Source organism: Barbus barbus (genome assembly GCF_936440315.1).
Source record: "Barbus barbus genome assembly, chromosome: 36".
NCBI classification, from domain to species: Eukaryota; Metazoa; Chordata; class Actinopteri; order Cypriniformes; family Cyprinidae; genus Barbus; species Barbus barbus.
Window position 1 is genome coordinate 24,657,508 of NC_136714.1, and position 23,942 is coordinate 24,681,449.

General features: G+C 35.3%; 2 protein-coding genes across 2 annotated transcripts; both read left to right on the forward strand.

Moving 5' to 3' along the window:
* Positions 1 to 7,865: 7,865 nt before the first annotated feature.
* LOC306855567 (uncharacterized protein) lies at positions 7,866 to 14,730 on the forward strand. The gene is made up of 6 exons (XM_079394332.1): positions 7,866 to 8,026; positions 9,220 to 9,564; positions 9,983 to 10,015; positions 10,231 to 10,302; positions 10,711 to 10,827; positions 14,239 to 14,730. The coding sequence occupies exons 1-6, from the start codon at positions 7,969 to 7,971 to the stop codon at positions 14,574 to 14,576; spliced, it is 963 nt and encodes a 320-aa protein (XP_079250458.1). The 5' UTR covers positions 7,866 to 7,968; the 3' UTR covers positions 14,577 to 14,730.
* Positions 14,731 to 14,906: 176 nt separating this feature from the next.
* Positions 14,907 to 19,697, forward strand: LOC306856148 (uncharacterized protein). The gene is made up of 5 exons (XM_079395191.1): positions 14,907 to 15,016; positions 15,599 to 15,943; positions 16,286 to 16,444; positions 18,062 to 18,165; positions 19,535 to 19,697. The coding sequence occupies exons 1-5, from the start codon at positions 14,959 to 14,961 to the stop codon at positions 19,589 to 19,591; spliced, it is 723 nt and encodes a 240-aa protein (XP_079251317.1). The 5' UTR covers positions 14,907 to 14,958; the 3' UTR covers positions 19,592 to 19,697.
* Positions 19,698 to 23,942: the final 4,245 nt, after the last annotated feature.

The following is a 23,942-nucleotide window of genomic DNA, read 5'->3' on the forward strand; positions in this document are numbered from 1 at the left end:
ATCTCTTTGCTGAATGTCTGCGACTGGACAAGCTTTATTACTGCTTTAGCAGCACTCTCACGCTCTTTAGAGGTCACAAAATCAGGATTCTTGCTTTTAGACCTCAATCTCTTAATTCTTGCGACTACCTTAAGAAGTGTTGTCCACGATGAAAACCTTGACAGACAATCAAGAGTTTCTGCACAGTCATTACTTCTTGTAACAAAAACCTTAACTGCTTTAACCTCTGGATCACCAACCAGTAGGTCAATTGTTGGAATAGAATTTGGAATTTGTTGACAAGATATCAGATGCACGAAGTCCCCTAGAGGCATAATCAGCTGGGTTTTCTGACGTATAAACATAATGCCACTGGTTTAGATTGGTGTTCTCTCTTATCAACTGGACTCGGTTTGCCACAAAAACATGGAACCCTCGCGCTTCATTATTGATATATTAAAGAACAACTTGAGAATCAGTCCAAAAGAACTCTTCATCAATCTCAATATGGAGCTCTGATTTCAGAAGAACACTCAGTCTAACAGCAGTCACAGCAGCTGAAAGTTCCAAACGAGGAATGCTTGTGACCTTTGATGGAGCAACTCTAGCCTTAGCCATGATGAGACTGCAATGGACTCCATTTTCATCGTTCTTATATCTCAAATAAGAACATGCACCATATCCTATACTACTGGCTTTATATAACTGTGCCAAATATTTTAAACCAAAATGAGCACAGCCTGGGGAAGAGGCAGCACCAAAAAGATGAACTGTCATCTGATACTCTTTGGGCTCTTGATCAAGATCTCCATGCTCCCACCATAAGAACTTCAAATACTTGCGATGTTCAGGCACAACAAAAAACTGATGGAACATCCTTTCAATATCACATATGATGGAAACTGATTCCTTTCAGAAACGACAAAGAACTCCCACCAAGGAATTAATCAAATCGGGTCCTTTCAATAAGGTGTCATTCAAGGAGATGCCATGAAATTTAGCTGAACAATCAAAGACAACTCTTAGCTTGTCAGGTTTCTTTGGATGGTAAACTCCGTGATGAGGAATATACCATACATTATCTCCCACAGATGCTTCTGGGGCCAACTCTGCATCACCATTTCTGATCACCTCCTCCATGAAGGTCTTATAATGATCATAAAACTGTGGGTTTACTCTTAACTTTCTCTGTAGATGCTGCAAGCGAATGATGGCCAACTTCTTATTGTTTGGTAAAGTGGGAGGACTACAGCTTTTAAATGGAAGCGGCATTTCAAGATGACCATTCTCCTTCTGATGAATACCCTCTCTAAGAAGCTGTATAAAGCGCACATCCTCTTGAGAGATATATTTACCTTCAGAATTCCTTTCACTGAAGTCTGACTCCAAAACTCTCAAAATATCTGTAGCTGAGGGAACTGGCGTTTCTCTTACCAAAACTCTTGTGCACGAATCTTTGACCTCCTTGCCTATCCAAATGAGGATTAACTGCCCTATTATACTCCATCCCAACTCAGTCTTCTGTGCAAATGGCTCATTTTCGCCTCCCATGACAACTTCAAGAGGAGCCAAAGCCGAAGGACAATCATATCCAATTAATAGTCCCACGTCGCAATCTTGTAGTGATGGCAATTTATTCGCAAGAGATTGAAGATGAGACCATTGCAGGGCTGTGACTCTAGTTGGTATACAAGACGTATCAACAGGAATAAAATCACGTGTATATGTTTGCTGCAATAATATATATTTTTCAGAATGAAAATCTCGAATTCGTAGTCCTTGCACACCTTGACTAGCTATTACAGTATCTGTAGCAGTCAATGTACTTAGCTTCAGTTGCAATGGTCAAGCATTTACATTCAACTCTCGAACAAGATCTTCCAAAACAAAGCTTGAATCGCTTTGCGTATCAAGAAGAGCATATGTAAGAATTTCTTTCTGAGGTTCATTTACAGATGACAAGAAAACAGGGACAATGCTAGAAGTGGCAGAAGCATTACGAACTAGCGCACAAGACAAAACTCTGTGGACATCCTGACCAGTTTCTCCTTCTAAGGGAGTAGAAACTTCATTTACTACTTCCCTAGCCCTCCTCTCTCTCTCTCCCCATGCAAACAGGTCGGATGGCGTCGACCACATATTCCACAGATATGCCGCGTTCTACAATCTTTAGTAATGTGTCCTTTCCTTAAACAACCAAAACACAAATAATTCTGATATATAAATGTTCTTTATGCAGCAAAGGTCGGGCATTTCGCAATGCCATGAAGGTCCTCTTTACAAACAAGTCATGGCAGCTTTGGCTTAAAAACAGATGGCCTTTCCGAAGTCTTCGATTTATGATCTTTCATTTGGGCACTCGTACTAAAGGTCTTTGCCCTTTTAGGCAGCTTGTCATCTACTGATCTAAAGCTCAGCGAAAGGGAAGATGTGATGGGATTACAGGCAATACGAGCTTCCTTCTGCACAAACTCAGCGAAGCATTTAAACGTTGGATATTCTCCAGATGCATCAAGTTCTTCTACAACAATTCTACTCCATTTGCGTACCGCCCAATCTGGTAATTTCTTCAACAGCTTATGATTCTCCTCACTATCATTTAAAATGGTCAATCCTTTAACATGAGGCATAGCCTCTGCACAGCTATTTAAAGAATCCGCAAAATCTCTCAGTGCCAAAAAATTATTTGGACCGATCTTAGGCCACTTCATAAGCTTGTCTGGATAGGCTTTCTGCACAGCAAATGGATTTCCATACCTGTCCTTTAAAACTGTCCAGGCACCCTCATATGCATCCTCAGAACTCCGATAAAAGAATCCCTCCACGGCTTTACGTGCTTCTCCTGTAAGATAGCTTTTCAGATACAACATCTTTTCACTGATAGGGATAGGTTTCCTGTCAATCAAAATTGTGAATGACATCTTAAAATCTACGAACTTCAAGGGATCACCAGCAAAAATAGTTGGTTCAGGAACAGGCAAACGATTCAGACTTAATGAACTTGCAATTGCTTCAGCTAAGTCAGCTGTTAAGTTCTGAGATGTAGCATGTGATTGAGATAATGCCACCGTTGTATGTTCATTTAAATTTGCATCCAAAGTTGTTCCAGCAGTGAAAATAGCTGTATTAGGTTCTCTCGTTACGTTATCTTCAATTTGATTATATGTTCGAACCCGGGTTGCAGCAACCTTAACATCCATATCCACTTGCATAATTTTTAACTTCGTTCTCTCCTCTTCTAGCTTCAGGCTATTCTCAGCTTGCTTTAGTTTCATTTTTGCCACCATCTGTGACTCATGAAGTTTCTGTTCACTTTCAAGCTTACTAAGCTTAGCTGCCTGAGCTTGTATCTCTTGCATGGACTTTGCTTGTTCCAATTTAGCTGCAAGATCTACTTCTGCATCCACTCTGTTACTAAAAACTTTAGAACTAATATGACTGACAAATTGTCTAATTTCTCGGACATGACGCCTTCTGTGTTTGTATTGCCAAAAATAGATTATATTCATCTTTATTTAAAATCATTCGCACTCTTTCCTTCTCAACTTCTTTAAAACCCCCCTGATCTAGGCCAACTTCAAATCGTTTAGAAACAAGATCACGTATTTCTGTAGTTAGTGTAATACAAGCATCCATCTTTTGCACAACATCTAAGGTATTAAGAGAATTGCGCTGAAGAACTTCATAAGTTTGATTTACACAATCATATCCGCCTTGAACGGTTTCATTTATATTATCAAGGTCATCTTTCACACAAAATCCCTTAAGTCTTATCCTAGCTTCTCTCGCTACCTTCTTCCAGGATTCATAGGCCCTAAAAAATGCCTTTAAATGTTTTTTCGCGTCCTGTTCACGCATCTGTTTACCTTTCTCTGTAAGCTGTCGTTCACGAGAACTAGAGCGAACTTTCTGCTTAACAATGAGTTTCTCATCTACATTTCCTATCAAAGGTTCTTCTACAGGACTTAAGGTTTCCCCACAAGCAGGATTTCCCTTTTCCTCTAACAATGACATCATTTCTTTTCAAACAAAATTAACAACATCAATCATGAAATACAAAAATTATGCTTAATACCTTTTGAATGACCCATTCAAATTAACTTCAACAAGGTGAAAGTTGTGAACAATTTCAAATTTAAAGATGAAAATCATTTAACGTTTCATGAATAATTGTAACTTAACAACACTTCATTCTTAAACATTTGAGCCTATAATTTATATATTCATGTGAAAATCACAATAACAATGAAATCCGACATACGACAATTATTCGTTAAAAGGTCTCTCACCGCATCTGCAGTCGTTGCTTGCTTAAAGTATCAATTTTACGATCTTACTTGAATACGTAAAACAACAATCCCCGACAGTTCGAAGACAGGTTTGTAGTGTAGCAGACGACCTAAATGTAGCGTCGAGTTTTCACTGTAGCAGTCCCTTGGATCCGAGAGCCTCGACTGATGCGTGAGGTTTTTCGCTATATACAATAAAAAACCGAGGTTCTGACGATCATTCATTCATGTGCTAAATGAAAGACAACAAGATGATAAAGATATTGAATATTTGGTTATAGCATAGCATAACAAGTAATTGGCAAGCAATGTATCTTTTGTAGCCTAGACTGTAAAAAAATATTTTTCAAGGTTGCAAATAAAAGATGATTAGAGTATATTTTACAAGAAAATATAATTTATAATGTCATCCTACTTCAATTTCTGAGTGTAAATTCTTTCTACACTATTTTTGATCACAGGTGTAACAAGGTGAAAAAAAAAAACTCCCCCAAAAGTACAAAAAATTATCGAAAAATAGATAAATAAATAAATGACGCTGATAGGAACATGTATAAAAATTAAATAGTCTCAATTTGGATAAAGACTATAAATTACAAGGTGAGAAAAAAAACCTCCCCAAAAAATACAAAAAAGATCAAAGAAATAATAATAATAATAAAAAAGAAAGAAAGAAAGAAAAAATTATAAAAAATAATAATAATTTGGGACATTACCTTGTGTAAGCAAATTTGTAAGTCAAATGCAGTAACATTAACGGGATAGTTCACCCAAAAATGGAAATTCTGTCAATAATTACTGTAGCAGTCCCTTGGATCCGAGAGCCTCGACTGATGCGTGAGGTTTTCTTAACTTCACCACAACGACAATGCAACGTATTCAATCAGCATCTTTATTCTGTACATCTTGTAGCGACTCACAACACCCCACAGCATCGTGAAAACTGTTGTAACACATACAAATTACAAATTCATAATTCAAACAGACTCAAAAACATGTTGAATTGCATAAACATCACAAGTAAGCATCACAATAGATTACATTACACAAACATTCAAATATTTCTTTAATTACAATCAACATACCTCGCTGCGCTCACCAAGGAATGCAAATCAAATAGAATAATCCTTTCGTCATCATCAGACGTGAGTCGAATTAACTTCACATTAAAACAATATAGTCTCCAACAATCTGCGTCTCACAATAGCGTCCACCCGCCACCTTATTAAGCTCATTAGTCCACCCGCCACCTTATTAAGCTCATTAGTCCACCTGATCACTACGGTGTCCAAGAAGAACAATTTCAGCACGAATATTCATGACTTCCGATTTCAATAGGTAAACACGCGCAGAGTACAAAACATTAAAGATACAGAAAATGTCAATCACGAATCAAATCACATACATCTTCATTATTTCATAACAATTCATCCATACTTTCTATACAAGGAACATAATTACAATATTTCAAATGGTCCCTTACAATTACTCACCCTCGTGTCGTTCCAAATATGCCAGACCTTCATTCATCTTCGGAACACAAATTAAGATATTTCTGATGAAATCTGAGAGCTTTCTGACCCTCCATAAACAGAAATGCAACTGACATGTTCAAGGCCCAGAAAGGTAGTAAGGACATTGTTAAAATAGTTCATGTGACATCAGTGGTTCAATCGTAATTTTATGAAGCTATGAAAATACAAAACAAAAATAACGACTTTATTGAACAATTTGTCAGTCTTTGCCATGCGTTCAGGGAGTGCAAATGTGGGAGGAGCCAGATAATGGAGGAATGTGCTGCAGGTTATTACTGAGAGGCTCTCAGTTGAGTGGAGGACAAAGAATAATTGTTTGCTGGGGTGAGATTGATGTGTGGAAATGTTGTGTTCTAGAGTGAGTGTGATTTCTGGGAAAATGGTGAGTCTTACTTTATCTGCTTGGATAAAAAGTTAAAGCAGGTGGGGGAATCTCTTCCAGTTGTTTTTGAGGTTTTTGTTGTTGTTTTGGGAATTTAGTGGGGCGGTGCTTGAAGGAAGACTCAGATCTGTTTGAGCTTTTTCTGAAGGGGTATTTCCTCTACTTTCTCTCCACCTGAGAATACAAAGCTGTTTAAAGCCACAGCCATGCTATCAGATGTTAGAACAACGGTACAATATGATATATACATATTGTGGTATTAAAAGTTTATCATATTCGTATGGTTTATAATGTTCTTCAAGGTATGCAATAATACCATAATACTTTTAAAATGGAGATTTTTTTTTTTAATGGATAAAAAAACCAAAGTTTTCAATATTGATAATAATAAATGTTTCTTGAGCAGCAAATCAGCATATTAAGATGATTTCTGAAGGATCATGTGACAGTGAAGGCTGGAGTAATGATGCTGAAAATTCAGCTTTGATCACAGGAATAAATTACATTTTATAATATATTTGAATAGAAAGAATTTATTTTAAATTATAACAATATTTCACAATATTACTGTTTTTACTGTATTTTTGATCAAATAAATTCAGCCTCTTGATCAGAAAATCTAACTGAACTAACTGAAAACAGGAAACAACTGGACACAAATGAGACTCCCTACAGCTTTCTCTAATAGACTAGTTTGAGAGGTTTTAAAAGACATATTCTGTAACAGATAGATAACCACAAGCCCACCCAGCCATTGATGGACTTCCTGTTTATCAAGATGGTGTCTTGACCACTTCCTGGCAAAGTACCTTGTGAGAAGACGCCCTGTGGTATCAAATGGATGAAGCTGAGGTATGATCTTTAAAATAATTTAGAGCTCATAATGAGCTCGGATCTGGAAGGTCTTGTGGAATGAGTGTCCGTTTGAGGAAAAAGTATTGGAATGAATGTCAATACATGCACAAATGTATACATTTGTAATACAATCATGTTTTGAAGTTGTTGTTTAATTGTTCACAGTATCTCTATCTCAGTGGCTAATGACTAGCTTGTGTCGTTCAGGTTATCATTGCTTCTGCTGTTCTATTTAAGCAGTACAGCGGTGATCAAACCAGCAGCGGAAAACAATCATTGTGCGTCACGTGCATCAGTGCAGAGCAGACCCCAGTGCTGAAGGGCCCAAACCAAAGCAACCGCTGCAGCTGGCTTCATTAACTCACAAAGACTGCAGGCAGGAGAGCATAAAGTCTTTAATGAAGTGCCCAGCATGCATTTAGCCATTCTGGAGGTCAACGTTAAGAATGTCAATTAGTTAAATTGATATGTTGAACTTAACTAAACACTAAAATGTCATCATTGCATTAGCAAACTACCTGTGCATCCATTTATTGTGTTATGCTGAATATAAATTTCAACATCAGAATGAGCAGGACATTTTATAACAGTAAAATGTATACTTTATCATTTTTATTTTAGTAAATCAAACCAGCCTAGTCATTTATTGAGTTACACAGAAATTCATTGTAAGTACTGGGTAAAGTTAGATGCGTTTTGATAATATTGGGAAGAATGAAAGGTGTTGTTGGTTAACTATGATCTATCTGCCACACTTGCACACTTCACACCTTGACCAGAAGACAGAAGTGAAAGAGAGGGGGGAGATGAAGCTTTGGGCACACTGACACTGATACTCGAGGAAGTAATGACTGATGGTGTGTTTAAATGTGAACGCGTGTGACAGCGCATGTTATCTTAGTTTGGATTTGTGATTAAACGCTTCGAAATGGAGTTCTCCTGCCCTCTGATCTGTGGGCTCATTTTGTCCTGCATTTGCTTCAGCGGTAAGAGCCCCATCCGGCCTAAACACCTATTATTTAATGTGTCTTATCTGTTTTATTACATTAGGGTGTGCTTTGCTTAGGCAGGGTTTATAGCATTATTTTGCTATGTTACGCTGATGGCGTTTTGGCTTTTTTATCTGTCAATACATGTTTACCAACCATAATTCATGCAAGAGCTAATTTTTTACAAACTTTATTACATATTGCCTTCTGTTTTATGATATATTTTTTTTTATTACAGATCATATTAGAATTTAAAATATTGGTATGTCAGCATATCAATGATGTATGTACCCGTACAATAACATAAGATTTTTTTTCAGTGTAGCTATGTTTTGTGTTTGCTTTGATTGATTGTAAAAAAAAAATAAAATAAAAAAATCCCTCATCCCATCCTCCCTAAATATGAAAGACCAGGAACAACCATACAGAGTTTTTCTTTTTGTCATAAGTGTGTTATGTGGCCTTATAGACTTTACATTGCCTGCCCAAAAATAGTTGCACACTCTAGTATTTTATTTGATCCCCTTTAGCTTTGTGTGCATTTGTCGTGGCATTGTTTCAACAACCTCATGCAACATCACAGCATTTATTTCCGTCAAGAGTTGCATTTATTGTTCGCCGAAATGTTGTATTGATGTGTAAAGTCGACTCCAGAACATCCTCAAGACTTTCAGTATGGTTCCGCTCAGGACTCCACAGTGACCAATTCATAAACTGATTCCCCAAGCTCACTGAACCACTACTTCACAAATTGAGTCCAATGAATCTTAGCGTTTTCATCCTGCAATATGGACATCTTTCAACATTAAGAAATGAAAAGCTATACAGTGGACTATAAAGCTAGACTCTAAAGTATTTGCTTATTTAAATCCAAATGGTGACTTGTTTTTGGCCAGGGGGTGCGTGTTATATACAGCTAATATGAGGAAGATGTTGATGTTTTTGTTTAAGAATTTACAGTAGCTGTTATTTTTTATGATGAACTATAGGACTCCTTTATGGAACATAATTACATTATGTGCTTCAATCACACCTCTTATTCACTTTTCATATACTACTAAGAAAAGTTAATTGTAGGTGTTGTTTCTAAATATCAAATGTACAGCATAATGCCAGAAATATTGATCAACACAAATTGATCTACTTTATGAATAAATGCAGATGTTAATGGTTTGTTTACCATTTTTCAGTCACAGATTCATATGAGCACGAGGAGCTGTCTGTGATTCAGAGTCCATCCAGCCTCACTGTGAAAGAGGGAGATTCTGCTCAAATCACCTGCTGCTGGAGTAAAATCAAAGTTAAAGTTAAAGTTACTTGGTACATCGATGAGACAAGACTTTCAGATATGAAGCAGGAACTCTATGAACCTAAAACACAGAACTGTTCAATACTCAACTTCACAAACATACTTAAAAATGCTACAGGTCATTATGTTTGTATAGTAACTCAAGACATACCAGTCCTGATGCAGTGGAGAGGTAATGGAACAGCTCTATCTGTCAAAGACGATCAACTAGAAACGACAACAACTGGTAAGTTATTAAAAGACTGATTATTAAATTTCATTCAAATCACCAGGGGGCAGATTAATTTAGATCCAGATTAAGCTTTTTGAACAACTGGCCCCTGCTGCTGAAATAAAACCAGTCTGGAAGTCTTATCCCAGAAAGAATTTCAGCACAAAATCCTTTCACAGGCATCACCAATGCTGAACTGGTCTATTGAATAAAACTTATGTAGGTTGTTAGTTTTTTTTTTTTTTCCAGGAAATACCATTCCTGCTTGAATATGCGGAAATAAAAACACGTTCATTCATTCAACAACTGGGACTGTATCACAAAAATTCCAACCCATTAACACTACAACTGGAGATGGAAGACATGCAGTGTCATTTAAGCAATATTAGACTGTTGCATAAAGAAATAATCAAATTCTTCTGCTGTTTTACAGTCATTGTTCACACACTTTTTAACCCATCAGTCGGTGAGTACTTATAGCATGTTACTGAATGTATTTTTGGCTAATTATTATCTGGATGTGTGTCATGGATCATGTGAGTGATTTGGGTTTCTCAGTGCTGTCTGGTCACTCTCTGTTGTCTCGGTCTAATAATACATTCAGAATATTTTAAATGTATAATAGTTTCTTAAATTAGCAGGCTATTTGTCAAGTGTCAAAATTAATATTTCTCATTAAAGTAAAGCCAGATGTACTTGATAATCCGAAGAGAAATCCAGAAGATGAGAAGCATAATTATTTGGATCCTAAAGGTAAGATACTATGAATATTGATACTTTTTGTCTTCGATGTAAAAATTCAGCATACAGTAATTAGGTACCTTTTCAAAATATACACTTTATGTACCTTATTTACCTCTAAAGGGTGAATATTAGTGCCTTAAAAGGTACATAGTAGCATACCTAAATGGTACATATTAATACTTCTTTAAAATGTACCACCCCAGGGACAGCTTTTGTATCTATTTTTTTCTGATAGTGTAGAAACAACGTGGATTTTTTATTTTTTTTTATTAGTGTTTTTGGCTTTTCTAACTTAGGTTTTCTCCTTTTTTAGTTTTGTGCAATTCCCTCAAATTCTCTCTAAAACGTAGGGTGTGCCACAAACACCAGATGTTTGGTTAGGTTTTATTGTCTTAAAAGATCAATTGTTTTTCACAGGTAGTTCGCGGGAGGTTGTGATCATTTATATTTTCAGAAGTCTGCCATTCATCTGTCTGTTGGCGGCGTTCTTTTACCTAAACAGGGACGGCAAACGAGTCACAGCATCAAGATCAGGTGCAGTTCAACATATCCAACAAACTTCACAACATAGTTTAGTTGCAGCACTGTGATGAAGAATTTGATTCAAACTGAATTACATTTGATTTGAAGCAAAAATATATTTGAGAACTGATAACTGTGCAAGACTGTATGCTTAACATCACAAGACCAGTATAACACGTATCCTAAAAAGATAGAATTCCAAGATTCCAGTATGCATTGCTACAATGATTAAAAAAAATTCCAAGATGCACAAAAGATAATTAAAATAATTCATGCAAAAACTATCAATAAAAAAAAAATTATTAAAGAGTTCTTATCTTGAAAGGGTTAGACTTACAGTGCAATTACAAATACATGTATTTACGGAGATCTTTAAAAATATTTTTTTCCCAAAAATAATATTCAGATTTTTAAACCGCAGCAGTGGTGTATGAACTTATGGTCAAAGGTTCATTTGAATACAGTCAGTGTCTAACAACATCTCAGATAGTTTGTTTTCATGCATGAGCAACAATAGACTATTTTTGTCTCTTTGTTATGACAAAGTGTGGTAAGCAAAGTTGAATAATAGGTTTGTACCACAGTTGAAGTAGTTAAAAGAATAGTTCACCCAAAAATGAAAATTTGTTGAAACTTTACTCACCCTCAGGTCATCCATGATGCAGATGAGTTTGTTTCTTCATCAGAACCGATCTGGAGAAATGTATAATTACATCACCTGCTCACCAATGGATCCTCTGGAGTGAATGGGCAACAGATGATAAATCATCACAATAATCCACACCACTCTAGTCCATCAAATAATGTCATGTGAAGCGAAATACTGTGCACTGTAAAACCCGACAAGTTAATACCTTAAACCAGGGGTTCCCAAACTCGTTCCTGCCTCCTCAACACTGCACATTTTGCATGTCTCCTTTATCAATCACACCTGATTCAACTCATCAGCTCATTAGTAGCAACTCCAAGACCTGAAATGGGTGTCAGACAAAGGAGACATGCAAAATATGCAGTGCTGGGGAGGCTCCAGGAACGTGTTTGGGAACCCCTGTCTTAAACCATTTAAGTTTTAAAACTAACAGTTATGAGTACTCTGAACTTATTTCAGTTGAGTCCACTAAAAGAAGATATACATTGCAATTAAGTAATGATAACTGAGCATTAGTGATGGACACCTGCTGTTAACAAACAGAATCACTGAAGGAAAGAGAAACAAGAACTACAACTGACTTCAGACGCAGCCTCACTGTAAAACCTAACAAGTTAGGTTAACTCGAACCGTCTGAAGAAACCATAAATCCCTGGTTTAAATCCCTTGGGATCCTCAAATCTGGCCCACAAGATCCACTTTCCTGCAGAGTTTAGCTCTAACCCTAATCAAACACACCTGAGCATGTCAATCACTGACTACATTTACATGAACATCAATACTTCGATTTTAATATGATTAAGACAATACTCTGATTAAGAATCTACCATGTAAACAGAGATTTTTGCTTAGCTTAATCCGGCTAAAGTCATAATCGAAGTAAACACAAATCGAATGAAGGCATGTGGAGTATTCCTATTTTAAACGCATTATTGAAGTGCAGTACAGACATGTAAACACTTTATAAAACTATTACCGTCGTGTAGGACTTTTTGCCGCTTTTTGCGACAGGATACACACACGGCAGTGGTCAACTGTTTGATGGATGAGTTTTGTACTATGCTCGTGCCCAGCATGCATTGCAGCATGAATAGTTCTTGTTTTTTAAATGGTCACCGTTGTTGAGATTCATATGCTGATTCTTGATGTCTGTGTGAATCTGATTGCTACCGTAGATGAAAACTTTTTGTGCACAAACTGTCTTGGAAAATGTTTCGTGTTAAATGATTGTCACAAAACCACTGGCTCTTAGAATCACTTTTACTATAATCAATACAGCTAATAACGCAATATCAATTTAATCAGAGATTAGACTCGAAATGAGATCAGTTCATTAATTGATGAATGTCATCATCGATATACTGTATAACAGCCAACACCTGATCATATTTTCTCTGGGCTTTTGTGTTGTAACAAACCCGTTTCAGGAGCACATGGTTGCAACAGCCAAAGAAGAAAAAAAGAAACTAACGCAGATGTCAAGGGTCAAGAGCCTAACTAAAACAAACCCTGATCTCTAACATGGTTACTTCAAATGAAAGGCTGCATCAACATCTAAACCTTAGTTAATTCTCAATAAGATCTTCTGTAGATGTCTGACAGAAATAAAGTCAGTCTGGTTATTAATAAGTGGAGCTGGTGATGCTGTTTGAGGGGTTGTTTAATCAGATCTTAAGAGATTTACCCCCGGTTTCACAGACAAGGCTTAAGCCTAGTCCTAGACTAAAATGTAAATCTGAGCTGTTTCAGCTGAAATAAACTTGCACTGACTGATTGTAAAACATATCAGTGCATTTGTTTTGTCTCAAGATGCACCCCAGTAGTGTTTTTTCTAAGCATGTTTATAAAAATTACTTAAATGTCCTAATTGATCTATGGGCTAATCCTGGCTTAGTCTAAATCCTGTCTGTGAAACCAGGCCTTAATGTATTTTATTTCAGTTGATTTCATCTAAGGCTGTGGCTGAAGTCAGTTGTAGGCCTAGTTCTTGTGTTTCTCTTTCTTCAGTGATTCTGTTTGTTAACAGCAGGTGTTCTTCACTAATGCACAATCATCACTTAATTAATCACTTAATTACTTAACTGCAAAGCTTTAAAACTTGCATGGTTTAAGCCAAGGCAATTGGTTTACTCAAACGGTTTGAGTTACCCTAACGTGTTGGGTTTTACAGTGTAGGTTTGCAAGAAACAAATGCATCATTAAGGTGCTTGAACTTTAAACCATCGCTTTTAGCAAAAAATGGCGATCCATAATAATGCTTCCACCAGTGAAAAAGTCCATCTCCTGTTGTCAAAGTCCACCCACATATTGTTTAAAAAAAATTTCGCTTGTAAACAGTGCTTGATCTGTGCATATTTCTCTCCTGATTCAGGGTTTTTCACTGGAGATAGAAATATTATGGAAAGAAGTAAAAGAAAAAACGATAAAAACGAGAGAAAAATCTCTCATCTGTCTTGATGGATTTGTTTTTGTTTGTTTTTTTTACAAACACAGAGCTTTTTGCTTCACAAGATGTTAACTGATGGACTGGAGTGGTGCGGATTACTTGTGGATTATTGAGGTGTTATTATCAAATGTTTGGACTCTCATTCTGACCCCCATTCACTGCAGAGCATCCATTGGTGAGCAAGTGATGGAATCACTATATCTATAGGATGGCCTGGCGGAGAGTAAATTTTCAGCAAAGTTTCATTTTTGGGTGAACTGCTCCTGTAAAGTAAAAGTTTATACCCTTAGATGTTACTTCTTTTAATTATTTTATTTTCCATCTAAAGCATTTAAGCATGCAGTAGAGTTGGGAGAAGAACCAGATGATGAGGCCGGAGAGACACAGATGAATGAAAGCGAAGAGGTGAAACAGGGTAAGAAAGTTTCAGAACAGAAGAAAGAGAGGGACAACAACGAGAAACCTGAAGTTACTGCTGCAACAGAAGAAAAAAATGAAGAAAAACTGACTGTAGTTGTGAGCATTGAACAAAGTGCATCTCCAATGCATGACAATGAAAACAAGGATATTTCTGTTCTGAACACTGATGAAAAGACACACATAATGACAAATGCTGTTGAAGAAGGGACTGTTTCTGTGTTGGGCAACTTAGTTTCAGTTCTGTGAGACACAGGAAATGGAGTAATGGGTGTGATGTTTAGGTCTATGATGTCACTTCCTGCATGATAGGTTGTTTGCAGACTCATAATGGTTTGCAATGACTTTCACTGAATTCTGAAAGTAGATTAAATAAAATATGTCTTGTGCATGGATGAATCTTTCTGTTTGATTGTGTGTATTGTGTGATTGTGTATATGGTTGTGTTCAGTCAGTGCCTCTGAGGTGAATCGAGCATGAGAGCCGGGTTGTGGTTTACTCTGGGCTTCACTGTGATAAAATTAGTTGCATGGGGAGGGGGTGAAAATCTGAGAGTACGAGTGTCTCATGCATGTGAAAGGTTGTGATGTGGGAGTAAAGTAGAGTTCAGATTCGCTGCAGACGCTCAGAAATGAAGTGTTCCTCCAGAATCCTGTGTGGGCTCCTCATGTCATGCCTTCGTTTCAGAGGTAAGTGCCACATGATACTCCTTCCTGAATGGAAAACCAGCACAGATGCTCCAGGATACTGTTCAGTATTAGTACAAAATCAAATAAATCAACTGTTTGTAGATCTGGGAGATGATGCTGCCTTTTGTATTCGGCAGGAAATTTTACAATTTAAAAATTTTAATTTTAATGAACACTTGTTGTCCATAAAACATGATTAGCATGTAATTAGTGTATGGAAACGTATCATTTGTAGAAAAATAAACTTCTGATTTGTTATATGCCTTTGATTGATACAAAATAACTTTTCATTTGATTGATATGTTTATTTTTAAAGGGATGTACTTTTTTATTAGGTAGCTGTATAAGCAATTAAAAAGTACTACTAAAGAAATGTGGAAGATTTGTATATTTACATTAATATTAATGTGTTGATGTGTTTATCAATGTACCACATAGATGAAGTGTTTATGTAGTTGTCATACTATTATCATCTTTATCACGTAAGGGAGAAAAGTACATATGCAGACATTTACAAACTATTACATCAAGAATAACAGCCACAAACATTTATGTGTTTCTTTGTGCGTTGTTGTTTTTCAGTCACAGATTCATATGAGGGCGAGGAGCTGTCTGTGATTCAGAGTCCATCCAGCCTCATTGTGAAAGAGGGAGATTCTGCTCAAATCACCTGCTGCTGGAGTAAAATCAAAGTTAAAGTTAAAGTTACTTGGTACATCGATGAGACAAGACTTTCAGATGTGAAGCAGGAACTCTATGAACCTAAAACACTGAACTGTTCAATACTCAACTTCACAAACATACTTAAAAATGCTACAGGTCATTATGTTTGTATAGTAACTCAAGACATACCAGTCCTGAAGCAGTGGAGAGGTAATGGAACAGCTCTATCTGTCAATGACAGCCAAACAGAAAAAACAACCACTGGTAAGACTCTTCCTTTATAATACACTGAAAAAATGATTAATTGAATTTATACATTTTTTAAAAAAGGTAAGTGGTTTCAAACAATTTGTTTTAGCTACATTAAAAAAATGTTGAAAGTTAGTCAACTAAATGTATTTATTTAAATGTAGCTAAAATAAATTGCAACCACTACCCTAAAAAAAATATGTATTTATTTTAATTAAATTTAATGAATCACTTTTTCAGTGTATTATTCATAATAATTCACAATACAGTAAGAAAAATACAAATTAAATAAAAAATACCACTATTATTAAAGTCAGAAAATAATTTCAGTTCAACTAATTCAATCTATTTCTCTAGCTGAAGTTTCTCATCCAACTCAAACTAGCAAGACGACAAACAATACAACCCCAAAATCAGATCTCACCCTGCCTATATCTCTGGCCGCTGCCATCGGCCTGCTGACCCTCTGCTTGGCCTTCAGTGTGTGCAAGATGAGGAACTCCTGTAAAAAATCAGGTACACTTCAGTACTGAGGCTCATTACTGGTGTGTTTGTGCTGAGTTCGTGAAAATGTGTTTCGCATTGCTTTATCATCCCCAATGTTGTACAGTACTTATGTTTTTCTGCAAAGCTGAGACTCATTAAAAGTTCATAAAGAATTATGAGGCATTTTACACCACTTATACCCAGTGCAATACTGTAATCACAGTCAGAGTGTCCATTTATTATTCATTCATGGATTGGACGAATTGTACATTTTCTGCAGCTGACTAAATAACACAACAGGCTGTCATACAAACATTCAGACACTCAAAAAAAAGGTACACTGACTAACAGTGCATTGAATGATGCAAGTGCATGTAATATGAAAAATATTGTAGCCTATGTCACAAAGTTGCTGTGTGAGCAGGTCTTTTATGTCAAAACTTATCAGATTTTGTAGCGGTGTGGCCTCTCGCACAGGAAATGCAAATGCTGAGCTTATTCAAACACACAGTTAACATTACTTTTTAAAAGTAACAGTTATTATTTTGTTCTAAAATAAATAAAAAAAATACTACAAAATTCTAAAACATTACTTTTAAAAAAACATTCATAATTTAGCATTTTAAGTTATATATAAAAAAAAATTATATGATTTTTATATGATTATATAAAAATGTATAAAATATTTTCAAATAGTCGGAAATATATTAATATAAAAATACATACATTTTATTTTACTTATAAATAATATTTTTATGTTTATATATACATATATACGTACAGTATATATATGTTTATTTAAAAAAAAAATAGTTTTTGCAGTCATACATTAGTAAAACCGTTCTCAAATAAATGGTCATGAAAAGTGAGGAAAAACAATGCTTGCAATTAATAATTAATCAGACTCTGGTGTTTTGACAGACATTTTGCCATTTGGTATTATGGTATGTAAATAGTATAAAATATAGACATTAAAATTAATATTAATATAGGCTACACAGGCCAACAATATGAAAATGATTAATATGACATTGTCAGAATAGGAAAACTAAACATTTTGTAAATCCATAAACAGCCAAAATGTTTTTTTTTCAACCACACACTAGTCTGGTATTGAATTAATATTAAATATATTATATTACTTGATATATTTCTAAATATCCCATGTGAAATCTGATTCCTGAAGCAGAACCATTGCTTGAGTTGCATTATTTCAGTTGGCTGAGCCTCTTTCAGGTGTTTTTTTTGTAGTCTGGACATAATTTGCATGCAACGACTTGAACACCTGTGTATATACACAATGCTGCTTATAGTACAGACAGCTTGATTTATAGTGAGAACAGTATATTTTTGTCACGTCACATCGCCCGCTTGCAGCGCAGACATATTGTCATGCACACTGCATAGACTTAGGTGCAGTTTGGTTCTATGTGGCAGTAAATAAATAAATAAATAACTTTTCTGGAAAGGTTTGTAAGTTATATCTGTTACTTAGTAACTTCTGATTAAAAAATGCATTCAGTAAGGGAGGTACAAACATATTTACTAGACCAACAAAATTCTATAATATAAAGCTGGTTTAAAACATTTTAAAGGTTTTAAATTTCATCATAGATATTTGATGAAGCAATAAATCTCATCCCTCAGAGCGAGTGGTCATTCACCAGACGCCACACAGTGAGGGTGAGGAGCATGAGAACATGGAAGAGGAGGAAGGTAGCACAGACTCCTCTCGAGGATCCCTCCAGTGGGTAAGTCAAATCCAAACTCATGAGAAGTCTAAATAATTGTTACAAGATAGTAAAACTGTATGCACTGGGTCATGCAAGAACATATACGACCATAACCTAAGTCTATCTATAAGGTTCTAACCATGTTTGTTACAGGAAACAACTTTGTTCATATAAGCTTTATTCATGAATGTGATATTGAGACACGTTTTCGTGATTGTGCTGGTTTGTTTCTAAACATATCCACAGCTTCAAATGTTGGAGTTTGGATCTTTTCAGAATGGAATACTAGTCTGCATACTGCAAAATTATGTATGGTGTATTATTTTGTAAACACTCAAAGTGTTTGGTGTCACATGACCTTGTGATATTATATGTTCAGTCAAGTTCATTTTATTTCAATGTCATTTTCACATTGTTCCAAAGCAGAATAATACTGTCTTAAATTCCTAAAGTGATTAGTGTGCAGTATCTCGGAAATATAGGCTTATTTAGTATTTTTATTGAAAACAAACGAACAAAAAAAAAACTCTTCACTTGTAGCAGTTGTGTTAAGTATCACGGCTGATATTTTTTACAGTTAATTTGTCACACTGGACTGAAGCGCATTGTATTGAATTGTGTATCCTACACATTCATAGTGGGCACATGACTGACATTTAATGTTAAAATGTAAATGCAGTTGCCATAATGTCAGTAGTAGTTTCAACATTGAGAAAACATTGAAATAGCATTTAATGCTAAGTGGTTAGAAAAAGGTAAGTCAGGCTGAAATTCATTCACTCATATCGAAAAGATGTTGAAATAATATTGCAATATCAAAATTAATTCAACAAAATCGAACAGTGGTTCAACTTTGATTCACGACATTGGTTCATCTGTGGATAAACATTGAAACGATGTCTGGGAGTGTATTCTGTTTTTTAATGCTGTAACATTTTGGGAAATGTAGTAGGTCATTTGGGTATTCATACATATGCATACAGAAATTAGCATACTGCAAATTACAAAACACACTGTTTATGAAGGACCCTTGACCCAAATCAACACTAATGCATTGCAATACAGAGCACAATAAAATGCATCGTCTCAAGTAGATGCAAGTAGCCAGCTAGATCTTAAAAACATGTTTTTCTTCTGAATTAGAATGAATTAAAAATGTTTTGCTTCCCACGTTACTGTATGATGTCATAAAGCACATTTTCTGAGCAACATCTGCAATTCCACTGAGATCTCACTGATGCACTTCTGAGCCTCATTCTGTGTCAAATCTGCTCTTTTATATCACGTCTCTTTAAATTCTCAAGGATTCTGATGAAATTATTCCATATTACATCCATATTTCATATGACATGACTGTTTGATTCATGCCCTCTTTCTCTCTCTACAGTATCAAGTGCCTGTTTACTGGTCTTACTTTGATCTACGGAGGGGTGAAGACCAATGACAACCAAAAAAGAAAGACGAATGTGATGTACTGTTCACTGCATTGCATGTTGCATTCTCTCTCTTCTGCATGAGAACATCTTTGTAAATAGCAGACGCGATTTTAATCTCCAGATACGTTTGAAACCCTTTGAGCTCTTGATGGTGGTATCAGATCTTAATATCTCTGTTTGTAGCAGCTCTATTATTCTATATATATATATATATATATATATATAAGTCTTTTTTAAATTAAAGTGAAGATGTGTCATACTGACATGCATAGTAAACTATTTGGATTTCATGTCCTGACAGATGCAATTCAAACATGTATAAAAGTAGCACACACTGCCTGCCCTGAAGTTTTATTTGTGTCTAACTGTGAAAAGTTTTATAGTAAAGACTTTTAGGCTGTACAGATGTTGGCTATGCCTTTCAGCCTTCTTAGAAATGTTTGTCAGACTTCATTCTGACACTTTCATACTGTGGTTTCCTTTGTCGTTTACAATAAAAGTCTGTGAAAAACATTGACTGTGGTACTTGTGTCAGTACATGTGAGACAGAGGAGAGTGAGGTAAGTGCTGAGTTGCAGGGTGGAAACTGTGATGGTATTGACAGGTCAATGGCAGGAAATGGAAAGTGCAGTGCATCTGGTTTCCTTTGACCTTATTTTCAACACGATGCACTTGTGTGTAGTTCTGTTGACCAAACAAACAAAACAAGAAGTTATACTGTAAATAACAATTACATTGACACAGAGAATAAATACACCATGTTATTTCTTATATAGGAAAATAAAACTAATTATGTCACTAAAATTAGTCAAAAATTTGGACTAAATCTAAAGAGATGGCCATAAGTGCAACATCAAGCTGCACTGGTCCTCTTCATGCACTACCATGACCTGTTTGCTCCACACATGTGTTTTAGTGTTCTCTTTGATCGTGGGAAATTTGAAATGTGTGCGACTTTCCACTTTGAAGATATTGGGAAAAGTTATTCATATCACCATAAAATATTCATTTCACCATGTCCCTTCCACAATGAATAGCTTATTATTCTTTTATGATTGTTAAACTTAACATACCATTGCAAATGTTACTCTGTGCTCTAAACATAGACGTATTTTATGACATTGTGCCATGCAAGGTCTTTTCATAATCTAGAGAAACGTGCGACCATGTCAGTGAGGTATGGCTGAGAGACACAGTGTATGAACTGTACCCGGATTGGTGTCCTATTGCTTCACATGCTGTTTAGTTGTACAGTATTATGATAATATGGATAAAAGTCACATTACACATATGTTACGCAAATTCTGTTTAAATTATTTGCTTTGCTAAGGGAAATATAAGTTATTTTAAATTATTTCATCTGTCTATTATTAATGGACATATTTTCTAACATGATTGTTAAAAGGATTGCATAGCATTTTAAGAAATATACAAGGTGGTTAGGTTGCTATGTACTGTATACAGTAACAGTTCAATCATAGAAAATAAAATGCATACAGAGGATGTGTGTTTGTGTACTGGTATTACATTATGGGGACCAAATGTCCCCACAAGTATAGCAATACCAGTCAATTCTAACCTTATGGGAATATTTTTTAGGTCTCAATTAATGAAACAAGCTTATAAATCATACAGAATGATTGAAAATGTAAAAATGCAGAAAGTTTCGAGTGATGCGTAGGTTTAGGGATAGGGTTATAGACTATACAGGTTATTTTTACTGTTATGTTTACATTTGTACTGTTTGCCATATATTTATAGTGTTAAATATTTGTTCCTATTTTGTTTAATTGAATCTGAATTAAATAAAGCAAAAAAATAACTGTAATTATTTAAAACTGTAATTTTGTAATTTATTACATTTGCAATAAATGGTTAGCCAGCTTTAGAGCATTAAGAATGGGTATCTCAAAAATGCAGCTCATATTTATGAGCTAATTGTGGAAAATATAAACGACTTATGGCTATTATCAATTTAAGATATTTTAGTACACAAGCAAAAGAAATATCATGTGAAAAATCACTTAATTTCAGCATCTAGTTTTTGTGTAGTGATGAAAAAAAGCAGAAAGTGTCTCTATTGTACTCAGTCTACTTGTAGTATAATATACCCTATAGTTGTAGAAGTAATTAGTTTATATTACTATAGTAGTTATATTACCACGGCAACTATAGAATTACCACAAAAAATGTATTCAAGTACTTTACTATAATATGGTTCAAAAACACTATGGGCCCTTACAGTGGGCTCCGGGTGTAAAATTCTGCCGTTTAAATAGCGAATCCGCCATGGCGCGAGCGCAACTCGCTCTTAAAGAGAATGTGAGACGAGACTCTGATTGGTTTATTGCACGTTACGCCCAAAAAACACCCATTACTCATAAAAAAAATAGGGACAACCTGTTTAGACCATGCGGGAAATTGCAGGAAAGTTGAGAAAACTGTATATTTTTACATTTTGGATTTACTATTTGAATTATCCCACATGAAAAAATACTAGCCTATAGTAATTTATAGTAAATACTATAGTGGTTTTGAACCATACTATAGTAAAGTAAATTTAGTAAATTCTATAGTTGCTGTGGTAATATAACCACTAGCCTATAGTAATAAAAAACTAATGACTTTACCCAATACTGTAGGCCTACTACATTTTCTACAACTATAGGGTATATTATACTACAATACACTACAGTTTACTATAGTAAAAACTAAAGTATACTACAGTATTTATTACAGTTTATCAGTTCACTATAGTTAATAGGCTACTACATTATTCTGCAGCATTCATTAACAAAGTGTTGTAAATACTATAATATATAGGTACAGTATAATACAATTTACTATAGTATGGTTCAAACACACTATAGTATTTAATGTAAATTACTAGTATTTTTTCATGTGGGATTTTTATTATTATTATTATTGACGTCATAACCGTTGAGCATCAGTAGAAATTTTGTGCTCAACACAGTTTGAATTCACTAATAGCCTATACACTTCATATAGCCTATGTAAAAACAGGCGCTTTTTTCAGAAACAAATTATAATGACTTAATTTGGAAAATATAAGTTGTACTGCCAGTGATGTAGGCTACGGGGTGTCGCTTAAAAATGTGCGTTGTTTTGTGAATTTGGCCTTCAGTAAGCGCTAAAGTCATCTGCACAAACATCCTCGCTGTTTCATTTCACCTGACAAGCAGCAGGAGGCCGTAACTCAATTATCACACAGCAAAACCCGCATGTAAATCAATAAGTTTGTCGCAGACAGCTTCACCTGTGTCTGGGACAATAGCAAACACCTGCATATTGATTGTCTGTCATCACGGGGTTTAATAATAAACATCTCCCTCAGTCTTGCATTTGTCACTCAGACTAATAGAAACTCGCGTCCAATAACAGACTCACTCAATAAACATCTTTATGCTTGTTTGACAGATGTGTTTGTGAATTGTAATATTGAGCTGAATTATGTTTGAGTTTTATTGGAACGGCTCTTTTTGTAGTCTATAACGTTACACAAACACATACAGATACGTAAAGTATTAAATAAATAATAGGCCTATCAGTCAAAAGTTTGAACACATAGCAACTTTTTCTTTAACATTTTACAACAATATTCATGTTTTGCACACATATTACTGCAAAACTATAATACAAAAAATGGAATTATGGAGATATGCGTCTATATAGTATTTTTTAGTATAGATTTAGGCCTAATAACTTATTCATCAAATAAATAAATCAAATTAGTCTCATATTTGAGCTTTAAATTACAATTGCACTTTATTTAATTCTAAAGAACTAATTTGAAGCCTTTAATTATAAACTTTCAGATCAAAAGGATTTACAGATCATGATGAGAAACCTAAATTTAGTCAAGTGTGTCGAAGATGGTAGTGGTTTATTTTTCTTTATATCACCTTATGATCATCCTTTTCATTTCTTTTCCAAGCTGTCATATCACATGTGGATTTGCTTGTATCTTTCTTCTGTAAAGCTAAAGCCTGCAGACCCCTGCTCTCAGCTGTCACATCAACACAATGGTAATTAATATCGGTGTGTCTTAGTGACAGCTGCGAACTCAGACACCTCTGGAAGTGTGTGTGTGGGGCTGTGGGCGAGCTGTATTTCAGAGATAAATTTGTACCCAGAAGCGAACTAAATTTAAGAATGTCCCTTTGGGGACATGCAGAAGCATCTGTTCTTAACTGAAGAAATATGCATACATACAAATATATAAATATAAATGTTTTACACAGGGCAGGCTTCTGTACACACACAAAACTTGAAGTTTATGGCTATTTAACATGTCCATTATTAGTGCATGTTTTCACAGTGTTATTGTATCATTGATAT

Bases quoted from the DNA above. Each gene is read 5' to 3' on its own strand.
- LOC306855567 (XM_079394332.1), top strand. From the start codon at position 7,969: ATGGAGTTCTCCTGCCCTCTGATCTGTGGGCTCATTTTGTCCTGCATT. The intron at 8,027-9,219 runs GTAAGAGCCCCA...ACCATTTTTCAG, and splicing joins GTCCTGCATTTGCTTCAGCG to TCACAGATTCATATGAGCAC. The intron at 10,016-10,230 runs GTGAGTACTTAT...TTCTCATTAAAG, and splicing joins ACTTTTTAACCCATCAGTCG to TAAAGCCAGATGTACTTGAT.
- LOC306856148 (XM_079395191.1), top strand. From the start codon at position 14,959: ATGAAGTGTTCCTCCAGAATCCTGTGTGGGCTCCTCATGTCATGCCTT. The intron at 15,944-16,285 runs GTAAGACTCTTC...CTATTTCTCTAG, and splicing joins AACAGAAAAAACAACCACTG to CTGAAGTTTCTCATCCAACT. The intron at 18,166-19,534 runs GTAAGTCAAATC...CTCTCTCTACAG, and splicing joins CTCGAGGATCCCTCCAGTGG to TATCAAGTGCCTGTTTACTG.